We start from the raw sequence: 20649 nt of genomic DNA on the forward strand, positions 1-20649 counted from the left end.
CCCTGACAGTTAGCACACTTTGGAGGATGCTGAGCACGTGGACATTTATCCTTGGAATAGATGTGTCCTTTATCACCGCAGTGTACGCAGCGTGGTTGACTTTGCAATTGTTTTGAATATGTTCAAATCTAAAACATTGATTGCATCGTGAAACTCTTATTATGTATGGAGATACGGGGTACCTGACATGAAACATGTAAACATGATTTGGAATCTTTTGTCTCTCAAAGGTGAGCGAGACAAAAAGAGAAGGCACGTAAGTGGCGGTTGAGGTTGAATCTTTTTGAGAATCCATATGAGAAACTGTTGTGGTTCTCTGATTCATTCTATTTACAGCGACAATCTTTATAGGGCTTGAGATATTACTTATAATCATTTGTTCAGTGAGATCCAGTGAAACTCTCTGATAATGCCTTTCCTGGAAATATGGAAGGGAGGAATGAATGCTTCTAGATTTTTAAAAGCGAGTCTCTTGTCTTCTACTAGGGCGTTAGTTGCCTCTTTGATTTTGAAAAATATCGAAACTTTTGAGTATTCTATTTTCTTGATTTCCAAGATCTCTTTTACATTGAACTCGCATATAATTCTTCCTACGAAAGTGGGATGTAGTGAAGATTTTGAGTTAGAGAGGCGTTGAATGTGAACGTCAAAGGATTCAGCGTTACTGGCCGAATACTGGTTGTCACGGATGCTATCTGAAAGAGAGATAGAAGATTCAGAGGCTGGAGCATGAAGTGAGTTAACGCTGCTTTCAGTACTTGAACGCAGGTTCTTGATGAAAGAGGATGGCAATTTTTTATCACTAGGTCGTTTAGCGCGTGCTTTAGCGCGTGAATCAAGCGTGGAATCGGATTCAGAGATTAATGCTTCAAGGGCGGCAGCCACACGGGAGTCGTCTACATCCATAGTCATTCTTATAGATAGAATGAGAGTTTACTTACAAAAAGTGATATATTCCCTCGTAGAATGTCAAAATCCTTCCTCCAAGGAGAGGGAGAGAAGATGAGAAAGATCTGCGGGAAAGGGCGAGAAAGAAGAAAGATAAGATTTCTCTGATAAGAGAGCAAAGGAAGCACAATGGCCGAAGCCTCGAACAAAGGCGTGATAGCGGCCGGTGTTGGATGAAAATCGATTCAATCGTTGAAGGACCGCCAATAATTCAATATTCCAGAGGAGGCGCATGATAAAGGACGTTTATGTTTACACTCTTAATACACGAAATAGCCCAAAAATGGGCTGATTTAACAATTTGCTAGGAGAGACTTCCGTTTCCATGTCGGAGAGTGAGTGAGCGTATTTTTGTAGCGATTTGGAATAACATAATTGTATGTGAGATAGGATTGTTGTAAGAGCAAAACGTGAGTGTGTGGCAAAGAAGAGAGTGTGATAAGAGTGTAGAGAGATAAGAGAGCATAGATTTGGCAGATAGTGACAAGTAGAAAGAGCAGAGCAGCGAGGTTAGAAAGGGAGATACATAAAGCAAGAAGGAGATAGAAATAAGAGAGACAGGGAATAAGAAGTAGTGTGAAGTAAAGAAAAGATTAGAGAGAGCACTAGCGATAGGAACTAGGCAGAGCACAGAATAGATAGTTAGAAGATGGAGGACAAGCCTGAGAATCACGGAAAGGATAGGGGAGAAAGTACGGGAGACATAGATGAGTTAAGAAGGAAAAGCAGGTTAGGGCAGGTTTTCCCCCTATTAGAGGAGGGAAAAAAAAGGTCATGGGGGAGGAGGATAGAGAGGTTTTTAAAAGGAGTACGAGACAGCCAGAACGATATCGGTATTAAGGATGGGGGAAGGGGGAACGTATAGGGATGAGTGAGGGTGCGAGATGAAGAGTTGGCTGACGGAAATTAGAGAGTTATGAGACGAAATAAAGGCGGGATGGCAGAGGATAAGGGAAGAAATAAGGGGAATCATGGAGGGACATAAGGAAATAATGATATTGGAGATAGAGAAATTGAGAGAGGAACTGAGGATTGAGGAACTGAGAAGGAGAGGAATTGAGAAGAAGAAAAAAGGGGAATAATAAATAAATTAAGCGAATTGGAGAAAGAGATAGGGAATCGGATTTTAGATGAAAGGAAGGATAAAGAAAGAGAGAGTGGTGAGGGAAGGGTGGGGAGAAGGGAGAATATGGAAGGAGAGAGAAAGGAGGATGGAGAGGAGGGATGAGAGGATAGAGGAAAGGAGGAAAAGGATAGGAAAGGAAGGAAGGAAGAAATAGAAGGAGAGGATGGAATGAGGATGGAAGGAAGGATAGTGGAAGGAAGGAGGAGTGGATGGAAGGGAGGAGGAATGGAAAGGGAAACCAAATGGAGGGATAAGACAGATAGTGGGAAGGAAGAAGGAAGGAAATGAGAATAGAGTAAATGGAATGGAATGGGATGACGAGAATGAGAAAAGATGAGAGGAGGAATGGAATGGAATGAAAAGGAATGAAGGGAAGGAGATGAAGGAAGAAAAGGAAAAGGAGGAAAGAAAGGATCGGATGAGAGGAAGTGGATGAGGATGAAAGGAAGATAAGGGGTGGAAAGAAAGTGGAAGGAATGAAGAGGAAGAAATAGTAGGAGAGGAAGGAAGGGAGGGAAAGAAGGAAGGAGATGGAATGGAAGGGAAGGATAGAAGGAAGGAATGGAAATGGAGGAGGAAAGGAAAGGATAGGAAGGAAGAAGGAAGAATGGAAGGAAGAGGAAGGAAGGAAGAGTGGAGGGAATAGGAGGAGGATATAGAAGAGAGGGAAGACATCATGGTAGATGGAATAAAATATGGGAGGGAAGTATGGAGGATGGTAGGAGTATATGTAAATAAAGACCTGAAGGTGAAACTGGAAGAGATAAGTAAGTGGACGGAAAAAAGAGATGGGGATATAAGGACCATAATTGGGGCAAGAACGAGAAAAGAGGGAGAAAATGGAAGGGTGGAGGGGAGGAGGGGTGAGAAATGGATAAATATGGAAGGAAAAGAGAAGGAATATGGAGAGAGTGGATGGAATGGAATGGAAGGGAATGGACTGGAGGAAGGGAGACATGGACATGGACAAGGAAAGAATGGAAGGAGATGGAGTGGTGGAAGAATATAGATTCTGATCACCACCCATTAGTTGTATGGCTGAAAAGATGAACTGTATAGAAAAAGGTAAAGAGAAAGGGAATAGATAAGAAAATTAGAGGTAACTGGAAAGAGAAGGAAAAAGGAGGTTTGAGGAGAGAATAGGAAAGATTAATAGTATAAGAGAGGAGATAAACGCTGAGCTAAAGGAGGTAGAGAAGAAAATTAGGGAGGCCTAGTGGAGAGAGTGGGAGAGATTTTGAGAGAATCGAAAAGTGAGGGTCGGGGAAGAAGTGGGGGAAAGCTTTTAGACAGCAAGAGGAATGAGACAAGAGTGTCCTTTGAGTCCCTTATTGTTCAACCTGATGTTAGCAGATCTGGAGGAGGAGATGGGGAGGGGCAAAATTGGGGGAGAGAAGAATATTCACACTGTCGTACGCGGACGATATAGTACTGGTAGCAGGAGACGAAGGACAGGTGAGGAGTATGCTGGATAGACTAGAAGGGTATATGGATAGGAAGAGGTTAGAAGTAAATACGAAGAAGACAAAAGTAATGAGGTTTAGGAAGGGAGATGGTAGATGGAAGAAGGTAAGCTGGAGATAGAAAGAGAGACCGCTAGAAGAGGTAAAATCATTGTATATTTGAGTTACACGTTCCAAACAATTGGAGGGCAGGAGAGACACATAAAAGGGAGGGTAAAGAGAGCGGCAATGGTGATGGGGCAGATATGGAGCTTAGGGAAGAGAAAGTTTGGAAAGGATTGGGGCAGGATTGGGGCAGGATTAAGACTTCGACGGTTGGTGTGGACGGTGATGAGATATGGGGTAGAAATATGGGGATGGAAAGAGAGATAAAGAATAGAGGCTGGAGAGGTTTTTGAGATGGATGTTGGGTGTGGATAGCAGGACACCGGGGTATATGATAATGGAGGAGATGCAGAGGGACAAATTGAGAGGTAGAGCAGGTAGGTTAGCGTGGGGATTTGAAAGGAGGAAGGGAGAGGAGGGGAATTGGATCGGAATGGAGATGGAGAGAATGGAACAGATTGGGAAAGAGAAATGGAAGTGAGTCAGAGAAATAGAAGGTGATGAAGAGGAAACATGGGAGAAAATAGAAAGGAAGGAAAAGTTGTAGATAACGGATAGATGAGAGAAGATTAGGGACTTCAGGTATAATAAATGGTACGTGAGGGTGAAAGGAGAGGGAATTCCGAAATACTTGATGAAAGGATGCGGGGAGAGCAGATGGAGAAGATTAGTTAGATTTAGATTGGATAACGAGATAAGGGAGGGAAGATACTGGGAAGAAGAAGGAAAAAGAAGTTGTAGATTGTATGGAAGCATGGAGGAAGATGGAGATGGAGAAGGAAGAGGGAAGGGAGGAGAGGGAAGAGGAGGAGATGGAAGAATGAAGAGAGAGGGGAGGGAGGCATGGATGGAATGGAAGAATAGGAATGAGAAATGGAGGAAGATGGAATGGAATGGAATGGAGAATGGAATTTGGAATGGAATGGAAGTCACGAGGAGGATGCGATGGAGAGGAAAGAGAGAGAAAGCATAGGGAAGGTAGTGATATATGCGTGCGAGGCGATAGGATAGAGAAAGCGTAGATTAAGTGTAGGATAAGTAAGCGTGTTGTAAATTTATATGTATATTATGTATAATATTGTATTTGAGCGGCTCACTTGCGCACAGTACAATTGGAAACGTTGCAATTGCTCACTGTGATATTAGACACATAAAGTTGCTCACCGTTTGATGGGATACATTTTAATTATACACAATTCCTTTGGACACATTTCATTTGTGCATCGTTCAATTGGACATGTTGTTTTTGGATATAACACATGTTTTTGTATAAAATTGTATTAAAATATATACACACGCATATATGTATGTACAATTTTGAAATTTTTTGACATTTATTATTAACTTCATTTGGTAAATAAATATTTGTTACAGTTCGTTTACAAACAATTCTTTTGCGCACAGTTCTTTTGCGCACATTTCTTCTGCGCACAGTTTTTTTGCGCATATTTCTTTTGCACACATTTTAGACACGGGTCCGATCGGACACTGTAACATGTACTTTATAAATTGTAAAGCGAGGTCCACCCTGCCTACTGGCGGGGTGAGTGTGGGAGGGGGGTCGAAGGCCCTCCTTCCATCCCCCCATGTGTGTGCGCGCGCGCGCGTGCTTCCTGTTCATGCATGTACTTTGGTATATTTCAAACTTTTTTTATTAATATCTTTTTAATAAACAACGAGCGACGATTAAATTAGAAGAAAAGGTTACTCCTACTAGAATTATGTCCTTGATAATATTAATGTGATCGTAATTAATTGAAATCGGAGTCGCTCTTAAGGTTTACTAATATCTCTCCCGCCACCATTATTGCATTAGTTTTTTCGTTTTTCAAGGCAAATATAAACCAGTAAACGTTTTAATTAGTTTTTCTGTGACCAACAAACGATTGCGCATTGATTGAACTAAGATTGAAACAAAAATAATATCTTTCCAGCTAATTTCACATAAAATTTTATTTTCGTATTTTCAAAAAAAAAATATTATCTAACAAACATTGTAATTAGGTCAACTATCATCAACAAACGACCAACAAACGATTCGTAAAAAAAAAATTATAAAAGTGAATATTGACCGGCTAACTTTATGAAGCTAGGAAGTATATAAGGAAGTTAGCGATCTAGTATTGTATAGAAGTCTGTGCTGACAAGTGTCCGAAGGAAGTGAGAAAGAAAATCATAGTTGCCTCTCTCTCGTGAGTAACTGCTTGAAAGTGCGCATGCTCGCCATTTACTGACGCATACAAGCATCGTGTCTGTAGATAGACATACCTCCACAAATCAATCATGTATTTCTTTTTAATGAATAAATCATGGAAAAAATAAGAGAAAATAAATAAATAAATAAATAAATAATGAAATGCATGAATCAAGAAATGAATAAAAATAAATAAATGAGTCAAAATGAATAAATAATAAAATTGGTTAATGAATAAATAAATAAATCGAGTAAAAAGACGAATGAATAAATGTAATGAACAAATAATTGTATAAATAAAAAGTAAATTAATCAATATTGAGATTTAGCAATCGATGCTTAAATAAATATATTATATATTATAAATATATAATATTACATATTTATTTATAATAAATATATAATATAATATATTATATAATAATATATAATAATTAAAAATATAATAAATATATAATATTAAATATATAAATATATTAATATATAATATATAATATATTTATTTATGCATCGATTGATAAATCCCAATATTGATTAATTTATTTTTTATTTATACAATTATTTGTTCGTTACATTTATTCATGGATTTTTTCACTCGATTTATTTATTTATCTATTAACCGATTTTATTATATATTTATCTTTTTTCATTTCTTGACTCATGCATTTCATCATTTATTTATTTATTCTCTATTTTTTTCCATGATTTATTCATTAAAAAAAAACATATGCATGATTGATTTGTGAAGATATGTATATCTACAGACAGACACAATGCTTGTATGCAGTAAATGGCGAGCATACGCACTTTCGAGCAGTTATTGAGAGTTCATGAGAGTTCATGAGAGAGAGGCAACTATGATTTTCTTTCTCACTTCCTTCAAACATATTTTTCTAAGATAAAAGTATAGGCATTCCCCTTCTAGCACTATATGTTCTAATAGTGCAATATATTTTTGTTAGTACTGCGTTGTCAGAAGAAATGTTAATATACATTTATATATATACATTATATATACATATAATGTATATATATAATACAATTATATATACATAAAAGTAATATTTTTTGTGATATAATTATAATAGTAGTTATATTATTTTGCTCTTTTTTATACTTTTACTTCTTTTTCTCTTTACTAATAAGTGCCGATGACCTTATATATGATTTCTGTTATATGATTTTTCGATTGTTATTCAGTATTTTAAAATCGATTCTTATATTATTTTACCAATTTTTCTTAGGAAAGTTTAAACAGCTTTTTTTTACAAGAGATTTCACACCAACGTTCTTTATAACAATAAAAACATTATACAGTACGCAATTCCTAATTTTTTCAGCTCATAATACAAGTTTATCCATATTTTTATTTATTTCAAAGTTTGAAATTATAATGTTTAGCAATTCGTCATGTATATGTCGTAGGCAAATAGTTATTTTAGGAAAATAGCTTTTGATTAGACAAATGTTATTTGCCTGGTTAAATGGCTTTCATCCATTTATTCGTGTTTGAATGATATTTTCCTAGGCAAATGTTATTTGATTCAACGCTGTCAGACAAATGGTATTCGTTATAATTATTAATAAGGTAATTATTTAGTTTAATGCTTTCACCTCAAATATCGATAGAAAAGTTTATGGAGACGGTGTATTCCGCCCCTCCTACGGGGGGGCTCCCAGCATTAAAATTAGACACATTGGTCTGGATTGAATCTCGCTTCGCGTAAAAACACTTGTACACGCATGTGGAACTTTACTTCGCATAAAAAGTGTATGCGTAGAAACAGTGTGTTCCGCCCTCCCCCCCTTCGGAGGGACTCCACTATCATTAAAATTAGACATATAAATTTGGCTTGAACCTCGCTTTGCGTGAAAAGTTGTAAACCCATGTAAAATCGTTTCACATGGGTTTACAACTTTTCACGCGAAGCAAGATTTCATATGAGTTTACAACTTTTTACGTAAAGTGACGTTCAACATAAACTTATGTGTCTAATTTTAATGGTAGTGGAGCCCTTTTGTGGGGGTGGAACACGCTGTCTCCACGCATACACTTTTCTATCGATATTTGAAGTGAAAGCGTTAAACTAAATAATTAGCTCAGAGAGAAATGCAAGATTGGATATACGTCTATTAGATGTCGGAGCCATTTAGTCTAGAACAACATCTAGAAATATCTGAGCTAGATGCCATGTAATTTTGTGTAATTACATTTTTTAGACACAATTAAAACTTAATATTCACACAAGAACAATATATTATTTATAAAACACTCTTCGGGCTGCAAGTCATCTCTTGACATCTAATAGACATCTAATAGATCTTTAAGTAAACATTAAAGAAAAATAGAAATTCTGTTGTTGGAAAATTAATCTCAAAATATATTTGTGGTCATATACTAGAATTCACTTCGTATTATCAAGAACATATTTCTATCAATATATCATATATGAGTCTGGAGATTGATGTTTTTGGCTATAATTGAAGAGAAATAGAGATAGCATATGTCTGTTTTCTTTTGCCACCTGTTTAGTGTACAATTATTTTAATAATCGGTTATTAATTCAATGAATATTATTATTTTACGGAAAATTCGCTAGTGATTGACTGTCTTAGGTTTATAGTTCATTTGCTTATCGCTATGAGGTGCACTATTTACTATATATATCGAGATCAAGTTTTTGTCATGGAGTGTATATAAAGCCTGCAAAAGGTGATTAATAGCATTATAACAATTATTTCTGTCAGTTTAATTTCTGACACTATTTTTTCAGGAAAATTCAGATATTGAATTGATTTTCGGAAAATTGGACAGATAAATGTCTGATCGGATATAAAGTGTCCAAATAAGTGGAAGAGGTTCATTACTGTCTACTTAAAATGTAAAATAAATATTACATTTCATAACCGAATTACATGCTCTTGCTATAGTGCGAAAAATTCAAGAAAGAATATTTAGGGCATAGAGCTAAATATTGAAAGCTTATTATATCCATATTGTAGATTCGGATTAAGTCATTGTATGTAATCTGGTGGATTAAATTCGTCTCAAACTGTGCATTGAAAATTAAAGATTGGAATTTGATTAATTAGGACAAAAAAGCTAAATTTTTTTTGTCCTGATTCGTCAAAATTCAATTTTTAATTTCAATCTTTAATGGTCTGGTTCAAGAAGTCTAGTAGACATGTTTAAAAGTGGTCATAACGACGTTTATCTAGATGCGAAAATCGATTTATCTTAGACGTATTGAATAGATGCCTACTATACATCTACTCGACTTTATGTTTCTCCCTGGGTTATTAATAATTATAACGAATACCATTTGCCTAACAGTTTAGTCAAATAACATTTGCCTAGGAAAATAGCATTTGCCTAAGAAAATGGCATCAGACACAAAAATAAATGGGCGAAAATCATTTGACCAGGCAGATAGCATTTGTCTAGTCAAAATACTATTTTCCTAAAATAGTTTTGTTTACGACATATACAATGCTGTACTTAATTTCTTGTAGTTATAAAATCTAGAAGCCAATATATATGATTATAATATATATAATATGATTTCACTTTTCACACAAGTTTACATACGACATAATTGCTATGCGTGAAAAATTTCACGTGAAATCTGAATGAGTGAAAAATGAAAATTGAAAATGAAAAATGAAAAGTGAAAAGTTTTACATGAAATTACATGATCGACTTCTAGATATTTCCTTAGTCCAAGGGATCGATCATAAACTTTTTGAAATTAATGGCAAAATTTTTCACTTTTCATGTTTTTACCCTAGAGAAAAAGTTATTACATGATCGATCCCCTGAAGATCGATCATTTACTTTAGAGATTCTTAACCAGAGATCGGCCAATGTACCATTGTGAGGTGAAACCGGAAATGACGTTTTTGATAGCAATTTATTTTAATTGCTGAATAAATACAATAATATGATATATATCTTTCATTTTAAGTTAAGCGAGTAATGAATATTAAAGCACAATACAATTGTACCTAAAATTAAGTTTATAATCAGAGATATTAAAATATAGCATAGTTATGGCTAGGTCGGTTAAGTTAGCTATATATTTTTCTCTCTCACACTATATATCTTTCTTTCTTACACTTCTGTTTTATTACTACACCTCAGGCGACGAAGCCAATCAAAAAACGTTAACGGTTTGGTCAATCTCTAGTTCAGAATCTCTAATGTACTTTTCCCCTACTGCACATATATTATTGCAACAAATGGCGTTTTCAAATATAGCAAGTTTAATCGCTCTGAGCGATTAATGATGTCATTGCATTATCTCTGCAAAATAAAAATCTTGAATTTATAGTAAAATATAGTGATTAATTGATCTGGATTGGATTAACCTGTTTATTTAAAAACACCAAAACAGTGTTTACTGGGTATATATTGGTCCGGTTAACTTACAGCTTTCAGTTTTAATCATCTCCACTATCTAATCGCACATAGTTTTTTTTTACTTTTTGGGTAAATTATAGATCATCAAACGTTTTAAAGCATTTGTGACTACTTAACCATTCTGCATTAAATAAACCCTCATTTAATCGATTAAACCAAAAATAAAAATGTTTGGCTAATTTATTTAAAAAATTTTTATTATTTAATTTAAAAAAAAAAGATTGACCAACGTTTTAATTGGGCCACCAATCACCACCAAATAATGATCACCAAACAATTATCAAACAATTAGATAATTTTTAAAAAATTCTTAAAAAATTATAATGATCCAGCTAACTTTACGGAGCTTGGCCTACTAAGTCTAAATGAACCGAGTTAAAATTAGCAGGGTGACTAACAAAAGCCATATAATTTTGCTCGATCATGTAATGATCTGTATGAAATTGGCCCACCAATATTAACTTTTTAATAATTTTCTTTGCCAAATCATTTGTCGGATTAATTACAAGGTTTGTAGGATATTTGTTTAAGAGAAATATCAACAATAAAATGTGATGAAGTTATATTTTTTTAAAATTTGTATTATTGTATGACACAATCAAAGCGAAATTGATTGTGAATATCCAATCATAATTAAATCGTTTGTCAGTGCTCGATATCACATAAGTTTATAATTTTTCACGCAAAGCGAGATTCAACGCAAACTGTTCTACTAGTTTTTTTAATAATTGAGCTCTCGCAGGGAGACAGAACATATTGCTTTTACGCATATACTCTTTTTAATGCCAGTTAAAGGGTCGGTGATGATTGGCCAGACTTCACTCAATAATAACTCTTTTATTAAGCGTTATAGAAAAAAATGATACAGGACTTTTCTTCTCAGTTTCATCTGCTCTACCTGCACACGACGGGTGATGCGATTGACTCCGAACACCCTGTATATATAAGACTTTATTTAAAAGAACATATTCATTGTAAATTTTATTATATGTATACGTATGTATTATAATATTATCTATCATTGTAAGAAAAGAAAGAAATTAATTAGATAGACAAATATAATAATCGCGAAAACAGTTTGTATCAATATCTGATTTATGACGAAATTTCCTTGTTATCCATATTTTGTAGCTTATATAATTTTAATAATTCTTCGAATTTATCTTTTTGAATATCAGATTTAGCTGGTGGTTTTCCTTGTTGAATTATTCTTTGTTGAATTATTTTTCCATCTTTGTTTTGCTCTGAATTTAATGGAATATTATTCTCTGATGATTGTGATATTTCTTCCCTCCATTTTGTTAACCAATTATTAAAGACAATCTAAAAAAGTTAAAATATTTATTGTTTTTAAATAGGAACTTTTTGGGTGATTGTTTAAAGAAAAAAATTTACTTTGATGAAATTTTTGTGAAGAATTATGTGACAAATTAGTGAATTATTAAATTAAATAATTTTATATGATATAATTAAAAATATGATATTAATTATATAATATATGTGTATCTTGTAAAATTTATCTATAATTAAAAAATTGGAGATACAAAAACTCTTATTTACATTTTCATCGTCCTGTTTTTTTTCCGTTTGATTCTTTTTAAATTTCACGTCCATTGCTTTAAATTTATCCATTTCTTTTTCGATTCTACGTTTCATTTGATATTTGGCTATTTGTTGAGCCAATGATCCTAGCTCTCCTCTCATCGCGGCATCAAACATCACCTATTTACAAAAAACTTTTTAAATTTAATTTACGAGTTATGTGATATCGATGTATACTGCACGTCAATGATTCATTCTCTCCGAGATAAGCAGTACATAGAAGTATATACACTGTCCAGTGTAATTCTATATATTCCCCTTATCTTAGGAAACGAATTATTGAGACACAATGTACAGTGTACAATCTAAAATTTGCAAAAATTCTTACGTCACGTCGTTTTTTAGCATCGTTAGATGTACCTATCTCATCTGTCTCAGTTTGTGGACCCAACTCAATGAGGATCTGAAAATCCGCATGTTCACCTAATCGAAAACCTACACCAAGTCTGGAATCGGTTCCTGTAAATTTAATTTGTTAAAATAAGAAGCATTAATAAAAATAAACAAGTAAACAAATGGTTTCTAGAAGCGAATAGCAGATATACAGGGTGTCCGAAAATTTGCGCAACATTAAGGAAAGGTAGAAAGTATTATTCGGAACAGAAAAGTCCTGTTCCATTTTTTCTATAATGCTTAATAAAAGAGTTATTATTGAGTGAAGTCTGGCCTATCATCGCCGATTTTTAGATGGGCGCACAGTGGGTGAGCCGCGTGCCTGGTAATATGCGCGAGCGCTTAGATGTTTACGACGGTTCACCGATGTGCGCCCGGTTGAAGATCAACGATGATAGCCCAGACTTCACTCAATAATAACTTTTTTATTAAGCGTTATAGAAAAAAATGTACAGGTGCAGGACTTTCCTGTGCAGAATAATACCCTCTACCTTTCCTTAAATGGTGTTGCACGAATTTTCGGATACCTTGTATATGCAACATATTGAATCAAATTAAACGATTTGGAAGAATCTTATTGTTAATAAAATAGATTTTACTACAAATTTCTATATACAGGGTGTTCGATAATAATAATCGCCCCACCGGAAATGTGCAGGTAGAGTGAATTAAACTGAATAGAAAAATCCTGTACCATTTTGCGATTTTCGCAATAATTATTGAGAAATTAATTAAAAAAGATCGGCCAATGCACGCGAATATTTAGCGCGTTGCGAGAAAGGACGGGCCTCGCGGCATCGCGGTTACTAGGCACGAAGTGAAGGAGGGACCAGAGGAGCGGATAGCAACGTTTACATACGAGCGTCGCAAAATGAATTCTCGTAAATAGAAAATATTATTATGCTATTATTATGCTATCATTTCCACTTCTTGCGGTAGATAGATGGCGCCCTTTTTTTAAGTGGTATCCTCAATAGGTCTAATCCACTCTCATATTTAATGTAATAATTGTTCGAAGTGCCTCCTCCTTCACGTACACAGAGTTCGGCCCTTCAAATAATATTACGTGTTGCGCGATACGCCATTTCCGGGGTGATGGTATTAAAAGCTGCGAGAATCACTTCTCGTGCTTCAACTTCTGTACCATCACGCCTGTGCTCGACTAAATTTTTAATATGACCCCATACAAAATAGTCGAGCACATTCAGATCTGGCGACCGCGGCGGCCAAATGATTGGGTCATCTCGACCCATCTATTTGGATAATGCGCATTTAAAAATTCGCGTACTTCATGCGAAAAATGCGCACGAGCCCCGTCTTGTTAGTAAATGAGTTCTGTTTTTAGACGAAGAGGAATATCCTCGAGCAGAGCTGGTAAATCATTTTGAAGAAAATTTAAGTATATTTCTTCATTTAAGCGTGGCCGTAGGAAGTAAGGACCGATCTGAACATCGCCGAGAGAAAGTGATTTGTTAAAGCTGCAAAAGAAAATTTCTTAGTTTAAATAAATTTATTATTTACGATTCGGTTCGCTGTTATTCCGCCTGTACGTTTATTGTTCACCGATATTGAAACGCACGTTACTCAACGGCGTGCGGGTTTTTTTCCGCTCATAATAAAAAATTGCGACTATTGAACATACCGTTCGGTGTAAAGGTAGCTTCATCTGTCCATAAAATGCGATCGGGGAAAAAATCATTTCTCCGACACTGAGCAAGAAATCCTATGTGTGTTTTCGACAATTAATATTTGCTTTTTTTTTAATAACGCGAGAACATTAAAAATACTAGAAATACCTTTACAAAAATAGATGCGCTGTTCTAGATCTCTCGCCAAAAGTTGTTGCACTCGTCGATAATGATACGGATGCAATTCGTTCTGCTCTAAAATATGGTGCACTATGTATCGCGAGAGACCAAGCATCTTAGTCACACGGTGTACTGGAAGTTCTCCTCGAATGTTTTCTGGATTCTCTCCTCTTCGTTTACACGATAATGCACCAGGTTTGGTCGATTCAATAGAAAAACTGCTATTTCTCTGGCGCGTCGGATACATCTCAAAATTATCTTATGGTTGCTCACGTTCGGGGAATTGCTTCGCGTAAAGATGAGCCGCAGCACGATCGTTTTCTCCGGCTACTCTGAATACGATAATTATCTTTTATGTTCAAAATGTAATTAAATAATTATAAGTAACAATTCATAGTTTTTTTTCAGGGATCAAATTATAAGCATTTGAAACAAATTAACGTTTGTAAAAATTCAACAGTATTTATTTGTTATCAATTTTGTTTTCTCTTGTTATTTGTTGCCACAACAAGTTGGTGATCAGCATCCGACGTGTATGTGTCGTGAAAAATCTTTTAAGGAATTGTTAAGAAATGACGGAATATTCTGCAAGGGAGTATACCGATATGATTATAGCATACGAAGCAGTCGGAGAAAATGCTCGTGCTGCGGCTCGTCTTTACGCGAAACGGTTCCCTGAGCGTAAGCGATATCCCGACCATAAGATAATTTTGAGATATATCCGACGCGCCCAAGAGACGGGACATCTTCTATTGGATCGGCAAAACGCTGGTACACCGATGCATTATCGTGTAGACGACGAGGAAAGAATTCTGAGAGTGTTCCAGGAAAACCCCCAAAACAGCGTGCGTCGTGTAACTTGGATGCTCGGTCTCTCGAAATACGTGGTGCACCGTGTTCTGCGGCAGAACGGATTGCATCCATATCATTATCAATGAGTGCAATAACTTTTGGCGAGAGATCTAGAACAGCGCATCTATTTTTGTGAAGGTATTTCTAGTATTTTTATTTTAATGTTCCCGCATTATTGAAAAAAAGCAAATATTAATTGTCGGAAACACACATAGGATTTCTTGCTCAGTGTCGGAGAAATGATTTTTTCCTCGATCGCATTTTATGGACAGATGAAGCCACCTTTACACGGTGTGTTCAATAGTTGCAATTTTTTAATATGGGCGGAAGAAAACCCGCACGCTGTTCGACAGCGTGCGTTTCAATATCAGTGGACAATAAACGTACAGGCGGGAATAACAGCGAACCGAATCGTAAATAATAAATTTATTTAAATTAAGGAATTTTCTTTTGCAGCTTTAATAAATCACTTTCTCTCGGCGATTTTCAGATCGATCCTTACTTCCTACCGCCACGCTTAAATGGAAAAATATACTTAAATTTTTTTCAAAATGATTTACCAGCTCTGCTCGAGGATATTCCTCTTCGTCTAAGAACAGAACTCATTTACTAACAAGACGGGGCTCGTGCGCATTTTTCGCATGAAGTACGCGAATTTTTAAAAGCGTATTATCCAAATAGATGGATGGGTTGAGGTGGCCCAATCATTTGGCCGCCGCGGTCGCCAGATCTGAATGTGCTCGACTATTTTGTATGGGGTCATATTAAAAATTTAGTCGAGCACAGGCGTGATGGTACAGAAGTTGAAGCACGAGAAGTGATTCTCGCAGCTTTTAATACCATCACCCCGGAAATGGCGTATCGCGCAACACGTAATAATGTCGAAAGGCCGAACTCTGTGTACGTGAAGGAGGAAGGCACTTCGAACAATTATTACATTAAATATGAGGGTGGATTAGACCTATTGGGGATACCACTTTAAAAAAAATGCGCCATGCTATCTACCGCAAGGTGGTATGCATAATAATATTTTCTATTTACGAGAATTTATTTTGCGACACTCGTATGTAAACGTGTTATCCGCTCCTCTCGCCCCTCCTTTACTTCGCAATGTGCCTAGTAACCGCGATGCCGCGAGGGCTATCCTTTCTCGCAGCGCGCTAAATATTAGCGTGCATTAGCCAATCTTTTTAATTAATTTCTCAATAATTATTGTGAAAATCGCAAAATGGTACAGGATTTTTCTATTCAGTTTAATTCACTCTACTTGCACATTTCCGGTGGGGCAATTATTTTTATTGGACACTCTGTATATATTAAACTGTTAACAGCAATGTGACAATGAAGATAATGAACGCAAACGTTTCTATTTCAGAATTATTCATCTTCAAATTAGTCTATCTTCAATAATATAAAATGTATAAAAGTTTTTAGGCCTTTGCATAAAATATGTAAATATATAAAATCTAACTAAAATGTAAGAAGAATAAAAATATTTTTTAATTTTTTAGAAATTTAAATACGCTAAAAAAACTCAAGTCAGCGAGATAAAAAAATTACTTTATTATAATTACTTAACTTTCTTTATGGGTGCTATATTCGAATAAATCAAACTCAGTATGGTCGGCAGCTCTTCTGGTATAATTAAACTTGTTGCATCTGTAAATTTTTTTTATATATTGATTCTTAGGTATAAACAAATATGAATAGAACATTCTGTGAAAATCAACGAAGTTAATATTACACGTGATTTTATCTTGATAATTGCTCAGCTAACTATAAGAAGAAACTTTAACTATAAGAAGATTACTTCTTTTATAATTTTTATTTTTATTTTGAATAAAGAATGTCACATATAAATCAAATGAATCACATTTACTTTCATAGAAAATGAGCAAAAGCAGTATCCGCATGACTACAGTTTTCACTATCGTTGTCATTGTTTTGAAAGAGAAATTCCTGCATATGTGCCAATCGTTTATGTGTTCAATCAATGCATGACTTAGTTTTCATGGATATTCTGTAATCGAACATAAACAAAAATTAATTCTGACATGATTGTTTGTTATATAAGATATTACTACTCTATTAAATTGCGTTAATTTTTATTGTTATTTATTACTGTAAAAAAGCAAAAAAACACGTTTTTTAAAATGTTATTTGCATAACAATTTTGTAGATTAATATAATATCTTGACAACTCAATAAAGTTCACAGACAAATCAAATTACTGTTTTGATATTAAATTACAAATATAACAATCTATTTGTACGAATTATGCGACACACTAAAAATATTGTTAATGATATTATTTATTATCACAAATTTGTATTTCCAAATTCAAACTGCAAATCATTACGGTTCTATTCACATGCGTAGTATTGCACTCGAGTATTTTATATTATTTCTACATTACTGTTCAATCCACTAACTGTTCCAAATTCAGTTAAAATTGCACGAAAGTAAAATTTAAAAACGAAATTATGATATATAATTGCGTGCAATATTCAACATTTTCTTGAGAATGTACGTTCTCTTTTTAATTATTTGTTAATTTTCCATATAATAAGAAATAATGAATATCGTACACATGTTCGAGAGATAGTCTTTTTTCAAACAATATTATTGAATAATCATGTTAAACTGGCTAGATTAATTATAAAGTAAAGAAAAAACTCGCCACAATGAAAATCGACGCGATTCCGTTCACACTTAGATGAAAGTGAAACGTAGAGAGAGTCGGTAGGAGATAACTCACCGCGATCAACGTTCTAGGATAAACTGAAATATTATTATGAAATGAATATGTCTTTGGTGCCAAACCAATGTGAGAAAGAGTGCTTATAGGAGTAGCACTTTTAAAGTGAAAGGAGAGTCAACGGATTGAGGTCATTCGCGGTTAAACCAAATGCCAATATCGACTCTCGGTAAACTCTCTCTTTTCTGCGCACGTTTTCTCTTCATCGCACGTCTGCTATGTTTGTAATGCGAATTGTATTGCATATTTTATTTGAATAAGATTGATGCAATCAATATGTCGCAGAATGGCCTCGTGTCCACTGATCTATGATCGACAAGTCAAGAAGTCATTTTACAATATATCATGCAAGTTGTACACGTTGAAAAGTCTATTGAAAAATCGCACAGGCCAAACTTTATATTTAAATTTTATATATGTTTAGTAGGTTTAATATATTTAATAATAAAAAGGAAATTTACTCTTCAATATATTAAATAAATATGTATTTATAAATATTATAGTGTATACAATATATAATATAACACAATGATTTATATATAAAATATAATTTTGACATAATAAAAATGCCGTTTAGTCTAAATAATTTTGACCTAATAATATTATCAGCTAAATTTCTGTAATAATCTTTAAATTTATATTATTTCTACTTTAAGCTTATTTTCCTAGATTTTCTTTGATTTTATTCTCTTTCCTTGCCCTTTCAATTTTCTTCATTCAGCTGATTCCTCCTCCCTCCCTTCTCTCCCAATAAGATTCATTCCTTATTCTTCCAAAAAAATCTCACACAGGTAAAAAAAAATATGCTAAGTACATAAAAAAATATTCCAATTGCTAATCATAAAAAGATTGACAAAACAAGAACAGATATAAGATCAATATAATTAACGCCAAGTATAGTAAATTATATGCTATCAATTCATAAAATAGACACTAAATGAATTAGGTCTCTTTTAATTCCTAAAACATCTTTTTACACAATGTATCGTTTAAAAGAAGGTTACGCAAATTCTAAGTCGCATAAACCATCTCCAGACCAAAGCAAAATATGTAACTTGGCATGCCGTACTACCAGATCTCCTGCTTGTCTTTTTTGCAACATATCTTTTAGATCAGTTATATGTATATATTGCAAATAATATTGGAGAACATTCTTATCTTACATTTGCATTTGTCCAAAATTTTTTTGTAAAAATTCCATGTATTAAAACATAATATTGATTATTTTATATTTATTCTATCTTTCGTATTAAGTGTTTGTTTATTTCTTTTCTTTTTATTATTACTCATAATTTCTCTTTGTTTATTATGTCAAACTTTAAATCACCGAAAATAACTGTTCCTTCTTTTTTGCTTATTTCTTTCTCTGTAGAGCGTAGTTTTATAAATAATATCCAGTTTTATAAATAATATCGTGTTTTAATCTTTCCTAAATTCTCTGTTTCCGTCTGGTAATATCTTGTCTTTATCTACAGTATGTCTTAATCTTTTCTTTATTATCATAACATAGATTTTGTATGCGGTTTTGAAAAGTATTTATCGCGATAATTTGTGGTCTTGTCTTATCTTTGTTTTTTTTGTATATTGGCACAGTTACCTTTCTTCCAATTTTTCAGGAAGCCTTTCTCTCTCTAAATTCTCTGTATAATTTCTAGTAACCTATGTTTTGCATTATTCGTACAGTAAAAAATCAGGCTTTATTTATTTTACCTTAAAGAAAGGATCACATACTTTTTGAGAGTAGGTAGTATTGACCAAAACAAGAAAAAAAGTAAACATGATCCTAAAATAAATATCTACTGAGATATGAGCCATTGTTTATCATCACTATAGGAAGTACTTTCCATATTAAAAAGGCTTCCTTGTTGTTTTCGTTAACAAAAAATCATATCTGCCATTTTCCATGTAGAAAAATAAGTTTACATATATATATTTACTAATAAAACTACACACTCCAACAAAACTTTACTGCTCTCTATTTAACATAATTTATTACTAGAGTTATGTCTCTACTAACTGCAAAACTAGTAAATACTCTTTTGTTTACTGTTGCAGAGATAATGTAATCAATAAAAAAATGACAAATGACTCAAATAGGAAGATAATTTATATCTTCAAAAATATCAATTGTAGGACATATGTTTATATACTAGATTTTTTTGTTTTGATCAAATCTATCGACTGTCAAAATATGTGACCCTTTTTTTTAACAACTTATACAAGGTGAAACAGTAAAGGTGCTATAAGATAATATTTCTAAAACTGAACAAGATATATAATTTTTATTTTTCCAGCGACTGTTTGGAATGCCAAATGCCAACGTTCTCAGTAACTTTTTAAGTTATTCAGAGCCATGTCTTTGACAACATATGTCAAGGTTATTGAAATCTGCAGCCCTTATAACATTTTACGCCAAATATTGCGAGAAATCGATTTATGTAAACAAATTAGGATGATTCCATATAAAAAAATAAAAAATACCTTGAAATAATCATGAGAGATCTTCATTCAAAATCAAACTAATGGCACTATCTTATGTTACCTCTCGAAGTCACTTTACAAAATACTTTTTTGTGAAAAGTGTAGGAAAAATATATTTAAGTATGATAATCGTGAAAAGGGCTAATTAAGAGCTTGGCGCGGAACTCGATGCGCAAATGAATTGTTTTAAATTTTATTTATTGGACGATTTGGTCCTGGATTCTTCTTCAGCGTGGTAATTTACAATTAGTAGGTGCGCAGAGTCTCGTGTCTACACGTCGAACGATTGTTTTTTGGTTTCCTGCGATGAATAATTATTTGGATGATTTAATGTTATAATTGTCTATCGATGTTGCGAACAAAGTACCGTTGGTCCGAGAGTTCGAGACACAACTCTTAATTAACTCTTTTCATGATTATTATACTTAGTTTTTAAGCTTTAAATTATAATTAAAAATATATTTAGATGGAGACAATAAAATAGCTCAATCTATATGCA

At 33.9% G+C, this 20649-nt stretch overlaps 1 protein-coding gene across 3 annotated transcripts; it reads right to left on the reverse strand.

Moving 5' to 3' along the window:
- Positions 1 to 11073: 11073 nt before the first annotated feature.
- On the reverse strand, positions 11074 to 17698 carry LOC126852290 (uncharacterized). 3 transcript variants are annotated; one of them, XM_050596950.1, is made up of 6 exons: positions 17592 to 17698; positions 16791 to 16931; positions 16490 to 16570; positions 12187 to 12317; positions 11817 to 11978; positions 11074 to 11579 (listed from the first exon to the last, which is right to left on the reverse strand). In XM_050596950.1, the coding sequence occupies exons 2-6, from the start codon at positions 16849 to 16851 to the stop codon at positions 11352 to 11354; spliced, it is 663 nt and encodes a 220-aa protein (XP_050452907.1). In that variant the 5' UTR covers positions 16852 to 16931; positions 17592 to 17698; the 3' UTR covers positions 11074 to 11351. The 3 variants fall into 3 exon arrangements, with proteins under 3 accessions (XP_050452907.1, XP_050452906.1, XP_050452908.1); XM_050596949.1 differs by having other exon boundaries at positions 17500 to 17661; XM_050596951.1 differs by lacking the exons at positions 16791 to 16931; positions 17592 to 17698 and adding an exon at positions 17500 to 17549.
- Between the last annotated feature and the right edge of the window lie 2951 nt (positions 17699 to 20649).

Source organism: Cataglyphis hispanica, chromosome 10, assembly GCF_021464435.1.
Source record: "Cataglyphis hispanica isolate Lineage 1 chromosome 10, ULB_Chis1_1.0, whole genome shotgun sequence".
Lineage (NCBI taxonomy): Eukaryota > Metazoa > Arthropoda > Insecta > Hymenoptera > Formicidae > Cataglyphis > Cataglyphis hispanica.